The 18,493-nt window shown below is 38.8% G+C and overlaps 1 protein-coding gene across 1 annotated transcript in view; it reads left to right on the forward strand.

Annotated features, from left to right (window-relative positions):
• The window catches only part of C8a (complement C8 alpha chain), a 59,989-nt gene that overhangs the window by 25,229 nt on the left and 16,267 nt on the right, over positions 1 to 18,493 (forward strand). The window contains exons 3-7 of the mRNA XM_048349921.1: positions 438 to 582; positions 1,546 to 1,693; positions 4,117 to 4,306; positions 6,369 to 6,569; positions 8,536 to 8,776. Of these exons, the coding sequence (XP_048205878.1) occupies positions 438 to 582; positions 1,546 to 1,693; positions 4,117 to 4,306; positions 6,369 to 6,569; positions 8,536 to 8,776 (925 nt within the window). The remainder of the gene's footprint in view (positions 1 to 437; positions 583 to 1,545; positions 1,694 to 4,116; positions 4,307 to 6,368; positions 6,570 to 8,535; positions 8,777 to 18,493) is intronic.

An 18,493-nucleotide genomic window follows, 5' to 3' on the forward strand; every position in this document is an offset into this window, starting at 1 on the left:
AGAAGATGAGAGGGATAGACAAACAAATGGATAGTCTCCACAACAAGTACTAGGTGAGAAAGAAAGCACATAAAGGTAGCAATATACTACTGAGTTAGCAAAGGCTTTAGGGAGGAGCTATGCCAGGAACCTCGAGAAATGGCCAGTAACTGGTTGAAGAAAGAAACAGAGGTCCCTCCTAGCAAATAGGAAGAGCTTCACATAATTCTGTCCCAGTCTTTCATTTGGTTCTGGAAGTTCTTCTGCAGTATTTCAGCTTGTGACTATGCTACCTCTGGTTAAATATCACTGTTTATGCACATCTGTCCCCACAGAAGACAGCTCTGTAGGCAGCTCTCAATCATGAGACAGTTGTTCCTTATGTTGAGCTGAGACCTGCCTGCACCAGTCCTGGGTGATTGACTGACAAGACTGTGTCTGTTCTAAATCTGATTTAGTACCGATACCGAAGCCTCTTGCAGCCAAACAAGTTTGGGGGAGCCATCTGCAGTGGTGATGTCTGGGATCATGCCAGCTGTCACAGCCCCACACCTTGTCTCCAGCAAGCACAGTGTGGACAGGATTTCCAGTGTAAGGAGACGGGTGAGTAGAATTCCCTCAGCATTACAAAGGTGCTTGTCAAACATAACAGGCAAAGCACATGCCTGCCTAGGGAGCGTGTTCAAGTCCAGATTCTTAATCCTGTCCCAGAGGTTATCTATCATTCTCAAGGTTTGGGAGTCAGCCCCTGAAACTGCATTTTAAGTCAAACCTGCAACCCATAGAATTTTGATTCAAGTTGATAGGGACATTTGTTGATAAATTCATGGAAAAGGACAACTCATCAATTCATCCATTCTCTAAACAAGGATTTACTGGCTATTATGTGCCAGAAAGTATATATCTGAGCTTAACAAAGGGCTAAAAACTTAATGACCCTGCTCTTGTGATTCTCCTAGTCTGTTTGGGAGACAGACCTACAAGTAGTCAATTACAGTGACATGTGATGACTGCTGAAGTGGACATTAGTCTATGTGTGTGTCCAGCAAGGGTGCCCTAAATCCTCTTTTGGGAGTCAAGGCTGTCTGTCTGAAATGGTCCTTGAGCTGGACTGGAAAATAATATAGAATTTTCTGGGAGAAATAATATGCAAAAACATGAAGATTCTGAGACATAATCATTTTACAATGCATCAGAATTTTGGAAAAAGAGCCAAGTGAGGGTGACTAGCATAACCTAGTACCTAGTGTAAGATATATAACTGTGGCATTCAAAAGAAGGAGTTTGGGAAGCCAGTGGCAAGTAACAGAACAAAGGGATCATCAGGCTAGACAGGCATTTTAGGATTGCAGGAGTGGCCATATGGAGGCTGGATAAAAGAGGAGAGGTGGCAGGCCTGAGCTGGGGGCTACAACAAGAAGTAAGGAAGCTAGAACTAAGGAGCGTTGAGGCAGTGAGGAGAGGATGGACAGTTGGGAAGGATACAGGTGAAAATGCTTGGGGACCAGATGTGGGACGTGCAGGTATAGGGGTCTCAGCAGCATCCTTAGCCTTGCTTTTTTCTAGGTCGATGCCTGAAACGTCACCTCATGTGTAATGGAGACAGGGACTGCCTCGATGGATCTGATGAGGAAGACTGTGAAGATGTCAGGGCTACTGCAGATGACTGCAGCCAGTATGAACCAATCCCGGGATCGGAGAAGGTGGCCTTGGGGTGAGTGCCTATCATTAGAATGAAGGGTGATTTCTCCTCCTCTGTGAGCACCTGTTTTGGAGACAGAACAGCCTGTTTTGGATGTTTCTTCCCTCACTATGTCTAAGGTGGCTTACGAGTTCCTTCCCATAACTAATGCAAAAAGGGCAATTGGTCTTGAAAGGCACAAGTAATAGAGTGCCTGCTTAACAAACATGAGCTCTTGAATTCCATCCCCCATACTTAAAAAGTAATGCATCTGAAGTAATCACCGAGAATCTTCATGTGCCCTCTCCTATCTATACCTTGCCTTGCTCATCACCATCTGTCTCCTCTTTCTGACAAGCTCACTCCTGTTAACAGATGGTATAGGAACTTCTGGATAAGGTATGCAAAATCCATTAACTATATGTTGTTTGGAAAACAAACCTCTCAGCACTGTGCATTGTAGACATGGGTACATAAGTGTAATTATATTATACATAACTCACTTATCTCACTTCAATAATATAGTTTGATGAATCCTCAACCCCCATTTATGTAATCACTTTTTACTAAGCAACAATATTTTAGCATCATGTCAACTATGACCTGACAGCAAAATTCAAAATAATGTTTGTTTTTAAAAATCAGGAAAACATAGCTTTCATCTTACATTGGCAGATTTGAATACTTGCAATTGGAGACTATGGCCTATGAAGACTAATGTATCTACCATCTGTCCCTTTTTTAAAAAAGTGTACTGACTCTTCCATAGTATAGAACTGGAATAATTTAGTTGATTATTTCTGGTAGAAAGATAATTAGTTATTTTGCCCTCTTATAAACAATGCTGTAATGAACATTCTTACATACCTATTTTTGTACACATATCTGATTGGGAGAGCTTCTCCATAATAATAGTCCTTTAGAGGATGCCTTTTCTCTTTCACTGGGGCTTTTGCAATCAGCTTTTCCAAATACATGTAGGCTTTAGTCATCCTTAACAGTTACAGTATAATATTTAGGCTCACGGCTGTTTTGAGTCTTTCTTTGGTCTTTTGCAGAGGCTGTATTTATGAGTTATAGGAAGAAGCATATTCAGTGGATAGGGAGTTAGAAAGTGCAGGGTGGAATAAAGGTAAGGAACTTAGATTTTACTGTCAAAAACATCTTAGAAAAATTCAACTGTGACTATCGGTGAGTATCTTAATTTTTTTTGAGCTTCAGTTTCTCCATTTGCAAAATTGTCAAGAGGTTGAAAGTTAATGTATGCTAAATGTCTAGTTTAGCATGTATTCAATTCATCATAGCTATTAATACATCATTTCCACTAATAAGAAGAAAGAGATAGAGAAATGAAGAGAAAAGGGAAGTTAACATACATTGAATTTTCATTCTTTGTCAGGTGCTCTATAATTACCCATTTATTTTTTGAGGTAGGTTATATTCACAGTTTATCTCATGTTCCTTTTCTGTCCTTGTGCCTTGTCACAGACAGTGTAAACAATGATGGTAGGTGCTGTGCCAGAGGAAGTGCTAAATGCCATGGAACATAGAGAGGAATTGACTATGTCCAGAATGTGCAAAGAAGGCTACCTAAAGGAGGCATCATTTGAGTGGGGTCTTAAAGGCTAAATAGGAGTTTGGGAGATAAGCACAGAACTTTTTATTATTATTATTATTATTATTATTATTATTATTATTATTATTTGTATCTTAAGAGGCTTTAATTTTTCAGTGTTAGAACTTTTAGCCAACTCATGTGCTTTTGCTCTATTAACAAAGTCACAGGTGCAGAACATGACAGTCAATTTGTGTTCATCTGACATCTCAGACAATGGGCCTTTCTGTGGAGTAGAGTCTCAGCCTTTGCACTGTGCCTTACAACTGCTATTTCAAACTCACTTCTTAGTAGTAGGGCCTTTCTGAAATAATACTAACAATAACACAATAGGAATATCTACTTAGGATTTACTTAACATATGTTAAGCATGGGTATGATTCCTTTATGTATTCTAACTTATATTTAACTCTGTGAGTATCATAGTCTTGCTGATTTCTTTCTAAAATGACTAAATTAAATCAATTTAAGGGAAATTAAATCAATTGCCCGTGGTCACAGAGTTAAATAGGGCAGAGCTGTGATACTGGCTACTCACAATTTGCTCAACAACTCTTTGGGTGCTTCTATATAAGGGCACTGGTCCGGATGTGGAACAGAGCTGTCTAGATGTTCTAGTTAAAGTACGCTTGGGGGCCCAGGCCTAGTGCTCTCTTAGTCTCTCATGTTGCCTTTATTCCTAGTAGAGCCTTAAGGTATTAAGTAAAACCCTGGGGCTGAAAGTACACAGTTTGAGAAACCATTGTAGCCTACCAGCTGCAACATGTTCTAGAGGACAACATGTGTTATCTCTGCCCTTCTTGAAGCTCTTTCCCAGAAGCTATCTTTTTCTTTAATATAGGTACAATATCCTGACCCAGAAGCAAACTCAGAGTGTATATGATGCCAGGTATTATGGGGGCCAGTGTGAGACGGTATACAATGGGGAATGGAGGGCGCTCCGTTACGACCCCACCTGTGAGCGTCTGTACTATGGAGATGATGAGAAATACTTTCGGAAACCCTACAACTTCCTGAAGTACCACTTTGAAGTAAGTCTGAACAGATGCACTTTCAGGCCACTGCAGGAAGAGGGGTAGAGGGAGAATTTTATTGATGAAGAAGCTTTGTTCTGGAAGCCTTTATTTTTCAAAGTTTACCTGTGGCTGAAGGTCACTTCACGTATATGGCCCTAACACCCAGCTCAGTGTTGCTGATGCTGAGAGGTGAGGGTGGGACTAGGGAGAGGACATAATGATGAATAGAGCTACCCACCTTTTCCATATTGGCTGCATTTCAAGATAAATCTGGGCCCTCTCCTCTGTACCAGTCAGAAGACTTGAAGTATGGCTAGTAGAGGCTATAGTGATGTAAGACCATGGGCAACCAACTCCTGTCCCTTGCTGGGACACTCTCTTGATCTTCAAAGTAGATGCAGGGCACTGATGGGTAGGATTCTAAGATTTGTGCCCTTGCTTCCCCAAGAGTTGCTCACATTGATCATTTTCATATTTTTATTTTATTTTTTTTTGCCAGTCCTGGGCTTGAACTCAGGGTCTGGGCACTGTCTCTGGCTTCTTTTTGTTCAAGGATAGACCTCTACCACTTGAGCCACAGCGCCACTTCTGTCTTTTTCTATATATGTGGTGCTGAGGAATTGAACCCAGAGCTTCATATATGCTAGGCAAAAGCTCTACCACTAGGCCACATTCCCAGCCCCATTTTCGTATCTTTTTTTGTCTGTGATTTTGTTTAAAATAAAAGGTTCCTTTGTTCAGAAGTGGCTTAGTTGTAGAATGATTGCCTAGCATGCATGAGGCCCTGGGTTTGAGTTCTCAGTACCACATAAACAGAAAAAGCCAGAAGTGGAACTGTGGCTCGAGTGGTAGAGCACTAGCCTTGAGCACAGAAAGGCTCAAGGACAGAGTCCAGGCCCTGAATTCAAGCCCCAGGACTGGCAAAAAAGTAAAAGAATGAGATATAAAGCAATAAAATATCAGTACCTTCCTACTCTACTGCAGTAAATGACAAAGGCAAGATTCAAACTCAGGTTTATCTAAGGTAAAGTCAGGCTATATAACATCTAGAAGAATGAATTCATATAAATAGTATAAAGTAGCCATGTATATTGTATCTATACACATTTTATCAATACAATCAGATACCAAGATGATTTTCAACTATTATCTTAACATATCTTTCCTACCCCCAAGTTACATAAGGGGAACTATTATAGAAGATAATTTCAAGCTTATGGGATCTGTTTTTTCAGAAGTTTTTTTCCTAACTCCATATCTACCATATCAGGCCAATCTGGGAGAAATTGCCATTTTCCTAATCTTGCACTGGGAAACAGGGTGCAGATTATGCTGGGGCATAAGGATTCAAGTGTTGGCAGATGGAAGCAAGAGTGCTAATGCTCCCTGTTCATCCTTAATTGGAAAGGGAATTCTGGCATAATTAGAGACTCACACAGGTAGAGTCTCCATTTCAGAACATCCTCTTCAAGCTGCAGAGGAAAGGATTCATATGCTTTGAAGGTTAGCTTTCATCACTTTGACAAGGTGTAAGATCATCCTCTGGTTCAAGTCAGTTGAGAAATGCAACCTTATTGAGCCCCTACAATGAAATAACCAAATAGCACTAATAGTGGATAGCACTAATGGGTATCAGTGCCAGGATCATTATAATGTCCATGGTTTTCTTTGTCCCTTTCTCCCACGTCCATGCCAACTCATGGCTTTCTGTATCTTTTTATTGTCAAGGCAGCTGCCCTCTTCCAGGATGAACAAGCTAGCTGGAAAGAAATTTGTTCAGGATAATATAATATTTTATCAGAATCACTGTGTGTGCACGTGCATGCGTGTACACATACGTGCATACAAGCATGCGTATAGAGTATAAACAAATATTTTAGAAGCATAAACACTATCATTGCTGTGTCTTTTGTAATTTAGTAGGTATCCATCTGACATAAGGATTAGTCTTTGCAAAGAGTGACACTAATAATTTCTGAAGATGTAGGTGTTTTACAACGCAATGCTTTTAATGGTTAGGTATGAATTGAAACATAGTCTTTGTGCATAGAACTAAGATTTACTTGATTCTTTTCAGGCCCTGGCCGACACTAGCATCTCCTCAGAGTTGTATGATGACGTGAATGACCTCCTTTTTAAAGTAAAAAATGACAAATTTGAGTCAAGGGGTCTGACCCTTGGCATAGGCCAGGCAGACAGTTCTGTAATGGGGAATGCACGGGTATCTGCGTCAGAAGAATCTTCATTCTTAAAGAAGTTAAACAAGTACAATAAGAAGGTATTAAAACATAATGTCTGTGTCTCACAGTTTTCTATAATCTACACTGAACACGTATTACCTTAATTGCATTAAAAAGTACAGTAGTAATTGAACCTTAATTTGCTTGTGTAATTGGAAATGTCTGATCGGTGGTAATCATGTTTGTTTTTCTTATTAAGCTTTTGCACACAGAATCATTACAAAGGGAATAAAAATTGGATGCTGAGACTAAAACTCTTATCACTTTACCCCTCCCCCTATCTTTTTCATGGTTACCTGGAGCTTATAGTGAAAAGCATAAGCTGGTAATGTGTTGAAGATAAACTCCTAGATCCTCTATTTGACTTGGGAGGTTTCTAAAACAAGCTCTGTTTTTCTAACTAGATAAGAAGACTGTTGTGATCAATAAATCTTCCATTTGTCCATCAAATATTTACTATTATCTATTGCCTGGAGGGGTTAGAAATTATTCCTTGAGGATGGGCCAATTCAGCCACACTAAGATTCAAAGACTACTACAAGTGTCCAGACAAAGGGAGACAGACATTGAGGGAAGGTGGTTATATTAATCAGCTTTCTGACATGGTAGTAAAATGCATGTGAATTAGTTTAAATGGTACAAGATTTATTTAACTTATGATTCGGGAGATTCCAGTCCAACAAGGGGCATGCATATGTATTACTTTGGGTCTCTGATACAGGTGCTAGATGGCAACTGTCAGAAATGATAGTGGAGCAAACTGCTCACACTATAAGAAAAAGAGAGAAAAAGGGGCCAAAATCTCACAGTATCCTTCAAAGGCACACCTCCAATGACCTAAAGACCTCCCACTAGACTTCACCTCCTCAACCTTTACCTTCCATAGCAGTGTCACACTGGGGAGCAGCCTTTAATACATGGACATGTAGGGGCATATTACACCCAAATAATAGCAATACTCTAGTCATGGTAATCAGCATGAGCAGAGGCTTGGAGATGAGAAAATTACTCACACAAACTGTCAGAGGCAGAGGATGGAAGGGAAAATGAGGGAGTAATGAGGATGGAGAGGTTATCATTTACTGAATTGATTAGAAAGGCACCCAAAAGCCTCAGCAACGCTGGTATCAGAACTGTGGATCTACTTGAAGTTCAAAACATTAGCTTTGGTGATGAAAACACAGTTATAAAAATTAACTTACTCAACAAGTACAAATTGACTCTTTGCACAAATTAGCTATTGATTTGAAGGGTACCTATTGCTCTGAGTTCTTGTTATAAAGTGTCAGTATGGACTTTTCTAAAAACAAGTGGCCTCTTCAAAGTTTCATTATCACTTTGAATCAAGGTTTTCATTATATGGAAGAAAAGACTATGGATGACCATCTTGCTCTAAAACTTATTCAACATGCCCCCCTGGTGATCTCTCATGCTGATCGTACCAGGTTGCTGCTTTACTTTGTTACTAAATTGAAAAAGATTACCACTAGAATATAATCTTTGTGAGGGCAGGGACTTGTCTCATTGAAGATCATTGCCTTTGTACCCAGTAAAATACATGCAACCACAGCATAGTTGGTAAGTATATATTAAATGACATTTCACCATGTCATCATATATATTTCATTATATATGTATTATATATGTATCTATGACTGAACGGTGCAGTATGCACATTGATTAGAACTGGGGAGTTGTAGAGAGATGACAATGGGCTGGAGTAAGAACAGAGGTGGGAAGAACAGTGAGGAGGCCGTTATAGGAACTAACCCAGATGGGAGTTGATTGAACTGAATCCAGGGAGGGGCAAATGAATGCATAAGAGGAGAAGTGTGGCATCTATTGGTATCCAATACATGCTCGTAAAAATCTATTTTATTACATGGTTTTTGGTTTATATATTTTTCTAAACCACTAAACACTGTCTGCTTGCATTATCTCCTGTCATAAAAAGTGGTCTGTCTTTATGCATTTGCCTCATTCAATGATAATTGTTTTTGGCAGAGATACAGCTTTATGAGAATTTTCACCAAGGTGCAGACTGCCCATTTTAAGATGAGGAGGCACAATATTATGCTGGATGAAGGAATGTTACAGTCGTTAATGGAGCTTCCAGAGCAGTACAATTATGGCCTGTATGCCAAGTTTATCGATGATTATGGCACCCACTACATCACCTCTGGATCCATGGGTGGCACTTACGAATATATACTGGTGCTCGATAAAGAAAAAATGGAATTACATGGTGAGTAGGGCAAAAGCTACATGCCTGCCATGATCAATACACAAACACACACCATACACCACACACACACACACACACACACACACACACACACACGGCATTTTGTATAAGCACTGATTGATCTCTAGGTGATCCCATTTTGCTTTCATGACAACTCTGAGCTGAGTGTTATTATTTCTAGGGAGGTGCCATCCATAACAATGAGCGGCTAATAAGCATGAGAGAAAGGATACGAACTCAGACTTGTCTGGGCTCTCTATACTAGGTGTTTTCTATTACTTCACAGTTACCTCTAAAATTAAGAATGTGAAAACTTATTTTGACTATAGTTATTTTTGGTACTGGTACTTCCCTGTAGCTAGTAAATCTAAAAAGCAAAAGTCAGCCAAGGTTCTCTCTTCTGCTTCATTCCTGCAGCTTTCTAGGACCTCAGTTCTTTCCCATCCACCATCCTTTCTCCATTTCCATCCTTCAGGAGTAAGCTGGTTCTTGTCTATCACTTACTCCTGAACTTCCATCTACATGGTGTGTGGGGTCTGCCTGTCTTTCCAGTCCCTCTTAGCAACTGTGACCAGGTTGACCTTCCTACTTCACAGGAGCCCATAATTTTCCATCTCTGCCTAGCATCCTGAATGACCAAGAATAATGTCTAAGATGATTTATCCTGGCATAAACAACCTTCATGAATTTAGTTGTCTTACCAGAACAGTGCTTCTCAAAAGTGTAGGACCCAAACTGACCACATTTCATAACCTGAAGCTTGTTAATAGGTGAGTTCTCAGGCCTGTGTCCTATACCTAACTTAATAAAATAAATGGAGTGGGACAAGGAGCCTGTGCTTTTACAGAATTTCGCAGTGATTCTTATGCTGGCTATAGTTGAGAGATCTATCCATATTATAAAGCCACATTCAATTTCCCAAATTTAAGACATTTTCCTGACTACACTAGGCTAGGGTGTTCATTCTCTTCTTTAATACATTTCTGTAAATTCCACACTGTTCAGTCTGTATTGTAACTAATTTTCAAAGATAGTTAAGATCTTTGAAAGCATGTATCATGTTGAATCTCTTCAGTCTCATTAGTACTCAGCACAGCTTAACACAGAGTGCTTAACTAGACAGAAGTATTGATTTAGGCTCCTGGGTAGGTTCATTCATTAATATATCTATATCTGTCTGTCTGTCTGTCTTCTGTCTGTCTGTGTACCTGCCTATCTATCTACTTAAAAAAACCCAACAATTCAGAGCACTTTATAAAGCATCCAGTCTATGCTAGAATACAATGTATTTTCTACCCTCTTGCAACATGGTATTTCCCAAGCTTTAGGTTGCAATTCAATAGTAAGGCTCACAAATCAATGTATGGATAACAAGGAAAATTTTGAGTAACAACAATTAAGGATTGAGAAGAAAATAAAAAAGTATATTATAGTCACTGAAGGTACATGATGGCTTAACATTTATAATTAAAGACATGCACACATATACCATCACAATACCAAATAAACAGCATTGTATATCATTATTCAAAAAGAGTTGGAAAAGCTATTTGAACAATCATTTTCAAATTCTTCCAAATTTAATGACAGAAAATGTATGGGCATTTGTTGAGTACTAAGTTGAAGTTTCAATGACATATATTCTTATCTAGTTTTTGTGACAACATTTCTAGGTTGGTTTTAGCACAGTTTTAGCCTCACAAACATTAAGACTCGTTAGGGAACTAAATGAGTTTGCTCAGTACTGCAAGAATCTGGCCTCAGAGCCCCAGGACCTGTAGTTTTCCTTCCCTGGTGGTTTGGGTATAGCCTTTCATTTTGGCTCCTGTCTTTAGTGTTAGATTACTCGTTAATTGCCTGGGGATTTGTAGTGGCCCCTCCTCTTCAAAATCTGTGGGGTCGAAATGGGCTTGCAAAGTGGTTAATATTCAAAAGGAGCCCACCAACAAATTGTCCCAGGATAATTACCTCAGCTCTGTTTAGAGAAAACCATATGTCGATAATAGCACAATTTGCTATTTGTGAAGGGCTGATTTTCTATAAATCCAGAAAGTTAGTGTTGCTTTTCTATAAATATGGAAATGTGCTAATCATCACCTCATCTGCTGGAGACCGCTAATAAATCAGAATGTCATTTACATATTAACCTACAAAGAACAAAAATGTCTCTTACTTTCTTTCCCTTTGACAAATAACATCATCCACAGCCTTTTTCATATTTAATGTTTGGCTGGTTTTCTTTCTTACTCTCTGTCTTTCTAGGTAGATGTCTTTCATCTCTCCATCTTCCCTGTCATTCCTATGTATCTCTGTCTTTTTCTCTTTTTGTAGCTCCAATCTATAGGAATTTAATTTATATTCAATTAAGTGCTTGATTCTAAGAGACATCCTGGGTGGAGTACATTCATGTCCTCAAATAGCTGAGCTTTGAATGGGATGATTTACTTGAATGTATCTGTACTGTACTGAGGGAATCCTTTGTCCTTGGGTTTGCCTCCCATCCTCTCTGGATTTATTCCAGAGTCCGTACAATGCTGTTTTCTTCTAATGTGTCCTTTAGGTCAAATACTTCTCCTTGAATAACAGCACAAAACCGTGCATCAAAAATCTAGGGAAGTCTTGGATGTTGGAAAGGTGATATTACACTTCAGTGAGATCCTAACACTTCCTCTAGGGCTGCACCGGACAGCTTTGTACATTCTGTAGGAAACACACCAGGGTTGCATTTGAATTTATGGAAACGATTGTTTACTTCTCCTTTATTCCTTGGGACTTTCTTCATTTCTCTTTGTATCAAGGTATACCAAAGAAAGAAGTGTGTTTTTTGTTTTGTGGACTGTGGCTCAATTCTAGGGTTGAGAAATGACTTTGGGCAGAGCAAGCACTTTGGTGATACTATTCTATTTATTTTGTATGTTTTCTGCCTCCTGTACAATACGATTCCCTCATTTGTGAGGATTTTTTTTCCTCAGGCAAAGTCCCTTACCTGAGCAGCTTCAAATCATCTTCCTAAACCTTGTATGGGCATCCTTATCTCTGGGACTCCTGATTTGATATGCCTCTACCTCTTCTATTTTTTTTTTGTTTCTTCATATATTCATATGTTCACTTGTCCATGCTGACCAAGATTGTGTTATGGGCCAAGTGAGAAAATTGACGCAGACCCTGTGCCTGTGAAGCTTGTGATCTAGAGGAAGAAACTAATAAGACAGCCCTCAATCCTTATCTTTTCTGCCCCATCAGCAGGACCAGTCGGTCAGCTTTACTTCCGAAGTAGATATTGGTCCTGCCTTCTCATTTTCCTCTAGTGCCAGCCACTGATATTTTACACCAGGGTGCTATGGGAGGGCTTTTCTTTCTCTCATTTTTATTTGTTATCATTGATTATTTAGCCATGGTCTTTGAATTGTCTGTTCCCAGTTTTGGCAGCCTTGTCTTCTGAGATGTGCTTAGTAGTATTTTTGTCATTCAGACCACAGTTTTAATGCCACTTTTTCAGAGGCCTTTCTAGTCCACATAGCCAAATGCCTGTTTGCTATAGAATCCTTTCTAAATTCTCAGTAAATCAGCATTTATTCAGTCATCACCAAGATCATTTACATGCATATTTATCTTCAATCTCTTCTTTCTGGAATATGCATTCCATTGGAGTTAGAACTGTTTTGTTCTTTGCTACAAATTCGGTTCCCAGCCCAGTGCTTAGTACATAGTAGGAACTTAATAATGTGTGTTGATGATGAAATCCATTCATCCACTTATCCATTTGTCCTCTTACCCCTATATCCACCCATTCCTCAATATAATTGTACATTATGATAACAGCTATGTTGAAAATGACCAGTTTGTACAAATAGAAAACAACTACAAGGTTTGAAGAAAGACGTTTATTTTATGCTGGCTGATCTTGGAAAGTCTCTCTGAGACAGTAAACCCCAGGCCACCAAAGGATTAAAAAAAAAGCAAGGGCAGGGTGCTCTGGTAGAGTGAATTGCTTGAACAAAGGCCTATATGAGGAAGGAGTGGGATATGCTTGAGAAAAGAAAGCATGCGTAGCTGAAGCCTTTTAAGTGAAGGTAAGAATGGTATGAACTGAGGACAGAAGAGGCCCGGAGAAGCCTCAAAGAGTCTTGGTGGCCACAGCAAGCAGCATAGAGTATTTCTGCAATGACATGGGTCACTAATGGGTAATGCTTTGATCTGAATCCTGTGTCCACAGACCACCTGTCTGCTAAGTCATCATCGATTAGAGGAGGTGAGAGAGAACTTGGAGAGAACATGTAGGAGATGCTTGTTTTTAGGTATGGGATAGAGAATAGAGTGGGGAAATACAAAATTTTTTAAATAGAATTCAGAGAACTTACAGATGGTGTGAGTACGGATTGTGAGACATAAATTACTTTTCTCTTGAAAGAGGTTTATACATACATACTTAAACACACACACAGTGGTAATAAGGACATGTGGTTTTTTTCTGGACCTTTCTGCCTCTTAGGAAAGATGTCTGCTAGAATTTGATAGATTAGGGGGATTCTGAAGCAAAGAGGTTTTGCCAAGTGGAGATCCTCACAGCATGTCCTTTTCACCCTAGACCTTGTGTGTTCCTCTTCTGAATTGTTTTTCTCTCAGATATACCAGAAGCTCCCCAATTCACCAGACATAGAGAGGAAAAAAGAAATTGACTACTTACTCTGTGCCAACCTCTATTCCTAACTGGGGATACATTCATATTCCTCTTCTCACTTAATGTTCCTATGATCTCAGGGACAGGCTGTCTGTCCTTATTTCTACACATGAAAAGTAGCATTAATAAGTAAAAAATACTCAAACTATTCTCAGTTAAAATTGAATTGCACCTTTATATTCCAACAGCGTTGGTTAAAAGTCCCTGTGTGGGGGTAACAATGGCGTTGGTTAGAAGTCCCTGTGTGGGGGTAACTTTGGCCTTTTGACTCTATCTCTCCATATGTCATTGGTTAGCATCTTTATGACCCCAATATCTCTTCTCCCTTTCCCTTTTTACCTTCCACCACTGACTAGGCTGTGCCCTGTTCTCTCTGATGATTCCTTTAGCCAAGCAGGGATGCAGCATAAGAAAAGAATCAGTGATTAGACTGACATTCCATGAATGTTCATCTATATGATTCAGTGGGTAGTAGTCTACTCTGGGACCTTTTATGGCCAATGTAGACAGGGTTTGACATACTTGTTTCAGCTTTGGTACTCTTGGTTCCTCAAAATGTAGCATAAATTAGAAGGTTTCCCATTGATTAAAGAATTTGAGAAAGTCTTTCCCTTCATCAGGAGTGCTTTCATGGAAACTGTGCATGGATTAGAAACCCTAACAAACCAAAAAACTACAAAGGTTTATGATTGATTTATGATTTTTGTCCATATGAAGAGGGCTTTGCAAAGATCTTTCAGAAAACCCTTCTGTAGATGTTTCAGGAAATCAGTATCACGTATGGCCCCATCAAAGCCAGTGCTCAGTGTGATCATTGATGGAATTCTCCTCTCTATAGTATCTTTGTTTTTAACCCTGGCTCTGCTGTTTATGAGCTGGTATGTCATCTCTCATAGACTCAATTTTTGTATATATATATATATATATATATGATGTATATATATATATGTGTGTGTGTTGTGTGTATATATGCCAATATATATACCTATGTACATATATGTGTGTATATATGTACACGCATATATATAGGTAAGGGTATATATAAACTTCTACATTGATTATATATATGTTATATATACATTTTCATGTTTATATAGAGATTGATAGATATGTATGTAGATTTGTGTGCATGCATGTGTATGTGTGTGTGTGTGTGTGTGTGTGTATAACCATTACTTTAAAAGGCTCTGTGAAGGTAGGTGTAGTTCATACCTATAATTCCAACAGTCAGGAGGCTGACACAGGAAGATTGTGAATTTGAGGGTAGCTTTAAACTGTAGGAGGGCTGCATGTTACTGCTATATTATATAGGCAGTTCATCTTAGTTCATTTTTCTGTTGCTCAGTAAGGTTAACTTATAAGAACCAAAATTTATTTGGGCTCACTGTTATGAAAACTGAGATGTCCAAGAAGATAATACCATGGGTATCTTCTCAGCTTCTTGTGAAAAACTTGAACTGCATAATTTGGCAGAAAAGTGGATTGGCAAGCAGGCCCATGTGTGAGACAAAACACTTTATTATGACCAGCTCTAGCAGAATAAACCCATTCCCCTAAAAAACGAAAGTTCTCCATCTCAATGACATAGCCATTTTTTTGAAGTCTCACTTCCCACATCACAACAGTGTTACATTAGAAAAGCAAATTTAACATGATTTTTATAGAGGTCTAACAACATCCAAATGACAGCAGGGTTATCCTTGCCATGTGCTATTATTTTCACCTTTCCAATTTAAACTGTAATCTTAACTGTTCTCTCATCTGTAAAGTGGGAATAATAAGAAGACCTATCTCCCAGGCTCAGAAATGAGTCTGCTCTGAAACATTGTTCAAATGGAAGGGAAATCATTATCATTATGTCCTGTCTGCAGTGGCTGAAGCTTTTGCTGTGGTCTGGAAGCCTCTGCAATCATGTCTCCCCCTCTACCTGCCCATTTTTTTGATCAAGGTCATTCATTTATGTCTCCAGAGCTTCATCCAGGTTTGGAGTGACTGCTCTTCTCATTTGTCAAGGTCACTTTGGATTCTCATCACTATATTTCAAAGTGTTAACGACTCTGCCCAAATCAGGCCATGCTTTCCATCATTCCTAACCCTTATAGATGCCAGATAACAGTGACCCTGGAAAGACCCTTCCAGCCAGAGCAGAGTACATCCAACCAATCATTGATCATCCCTGTCCAGTCAGAATCCATGGACCAGCTGGCCATAACATACATAATGGAACAAGCCATGGGGACAAATTTAATTACAGCTCTACTTCCTCTTGCTCCCACCTTGCTGCCTTCATTTACTCATTCATCCATTCCTCTAGCTTTTCATTCAACAAATATTTATTAAGCATACAACCCTAAAGGTCCTGTCCAGATATCAACATAATGAATCTATAGTCCCCCTCATCAGGAGGTTCTTAGAAAGTTGCTCTTTGTTATAATCATCTGGTTATAGTGAGGATGATTTACTTTGTTGACAGCCAAATTAGCTACCACCCTCAGTGACTATTTTCTTTCTCACTATTTTTCAAATCAACCAGAATACTTGTTTTTTTTAAAATAACGCACATTTACATATAACTCTTAATATTTGTAGAGCAAATACATTTTCACATCTGGTATTCAAATTAATCTTCATGAGGAATTATATTAGCATTATATTTCCTCAGTTTTATAGAGAAAAAGCTAAAGTCCAAAAAGCTTAAGTAAAACAGCTCAACATTTAGTACTGAACCAAGCTCTTTTGATTTAGGTTTTGTGACTTTTCCAAGTAGCTGTTCTTTTCCCCAAATGTTGTTAATCATTCTAATGCTTTAGTCAGAGTCTTAGACCCTGGCAGTGGTACTAAGGCAGCCAATAGGAACCAAAAACTTTCCAAGTGGTAGACACTGGAGTCTGCACTAAAATGCACTGTCTTACTTAATCAGAAGATGTCTAGGAAAAAATATTATACTCTCCAACTTACAAACAAACAAAAAAAAAATAAGGTTCTGGGATGTTAAATAACTAGCCCAAAGTCACAAAGCTACATCTCAGTGGATTCACGGGTCTAACTCAGAAACTTGTAATCATAGCCAACATGCCATGTCTCAAGGATGTCTTTTTAATTCTTTCATTTTAGTTCCAATTTTATTATCTTTAAATACAAAAGAGTTTTAATTCAACATGTCACTGTATGAGTACAATGCATCTTGATCAATGTCATCCTTTCCATTGCTCTCTCCCAAATCTCTTTATGTACCTCCACCAGCTCAGTTCCATTTTCACATATGTACATTGAGTATTATGATTCTGTTAACCCTCAAATTTAAGTTTTTTAAACTGCAAGCCAGAGCCCATTATTCAATTGTCAGAAGACATTTAATAGATTATTAGCAGCATTGAACAATATACAATGAAATACAGTGTAATAGTATAGAAAATAGCACAGTATATTCCTCTGACACATGAAAGAGCTGATACTTCTTTTAGTTGAGTATGTGTGGTGTAGATCATGGTAAATGTATTTTTAAAATTTTGGGGGTTGTCAACAAAACATTCTTACTGTGATGTGTTGCATTGACTTGAATATCTATTGAATATTTATAAATAAAGATAAAGAAATCACAGTTAGCCATTGGTGGGAGGCATTGGGAAGAATATCAATCAGAAGAGTATTTTGCTGGGTGCCAGGGACTCCCACTTTTAATCCTAGCTGTTAAGGAGGCTGATACATGCATAAGTGGAGTTTGAAGGCAGCCTAGGAAGCAAAGTTTGTGAAACTTCAAGCAGCAGTGTGCCAAGTGAGTATACTAGCAGAGCAAGTGCAAGGTCTTGAAACCAAACCCCAGTACCACCAGAAATGAATAATATACATATACAATCTAAATATAATAGATTTGCATGTAGTATAGACTCATATTTAAAAATACCATTATATATGAATAGTATATAGTATGTATATATATATGAATGTCTATATAATCAAAGAGTCTTATAAGAAATTGACTTACACAATTATAGAATCTGACAAATTACAAGATCTGTCAGCAAGGTAGAGACCCAGGACAGACACTTTCTAGTTACTCCTCACCAAACCTTCCTTATTTCTGGGAATACAGGGATGCAACACACTGACTTCTTCCCTAGAGAATTATGCATTTGGTTGGGGCTCTGAGTATGCAATGCTTTCATGAAACCTATTAAAACCTCTAAAGAGAAAAAAGCAGGAGGAGGTGAAAGGTATTAGGAAGTAGAGGGATGAAATGGATCGAAGTAGAATACATTTATGTATAGAAATACCACAATCAACCCCATTTTACAATTCCCATGTGCTAATAAATGCCATTTTAGAAAATATACAGGACTTGACTAGAATTGAAGCCTTTCCTTTTTCCTAGATTCCAAACACATTTAACCTTCTCTTCCAAAATTAGTAAGAGTAGGTTCCTGTCTGTGTAGAAAGGGCTGGGGTTCCTCAGCAAGGCAAGTTTACAGGAGTGATTAAAAGAGCAAATGAGGCAGTGATAATAGACAAGTGTCTGGGTTCGCCCCAAGGCTGGACTCCGTGGAGGAAGTCTTACCTCTAGGCCAGTCCCTAAATGAGGACAATCCTGATACTGAGTTATACCAGGAAGAGTGAACAAACAATTCTTACTTCGTCTTTGGGTTTTTTTCACCCTCCACTCCTTCTTTAACTTGTCTGATGCTATTCATCCTTTGATTGCTGCTTTGCTGAGATAGGACTCTTGTGCACATTCATTCTTGCTTGTTCTGAGCTGGGAGTCTATCTTAGCTGCCTTAGCCAACCACTTACCTGGGCCTTGGCTCTGTGTGTCACACTGTTGTAGTAGCCTGGTTCCAGTGTGCCTCTCATTAATGGTGTATCCACAGTGTCCTGTCCCATAGCAGAGACTTGGTCTACAACTAAGGATTCTCAGAATCCGATATAAACTGCACTTCCTGCGGAGTTTTCTTTATACTCTTTCATTAGAGGTTTTATCTGAAAGGTTCTGGGCTGAACTGGACAATGAGGAGGGTAATTGTGAACGGGTCTATATTAAT

The sequence above is a fragment of the Perognathus longimembris genome, chromosome 7 (genome assembly GCF_023159225.1).
Source record: "Perognathus longimembris pacificus isolate PPM17 chromosome 7, ASM2315922v1, whole genome shotgun sequence".
Lineage (NCBI taxonomy): Eukaryota > Metazoa > Chordata > Mammalia > Rodentia > Heteromyidae > Perognathus > Perognathus longimembris.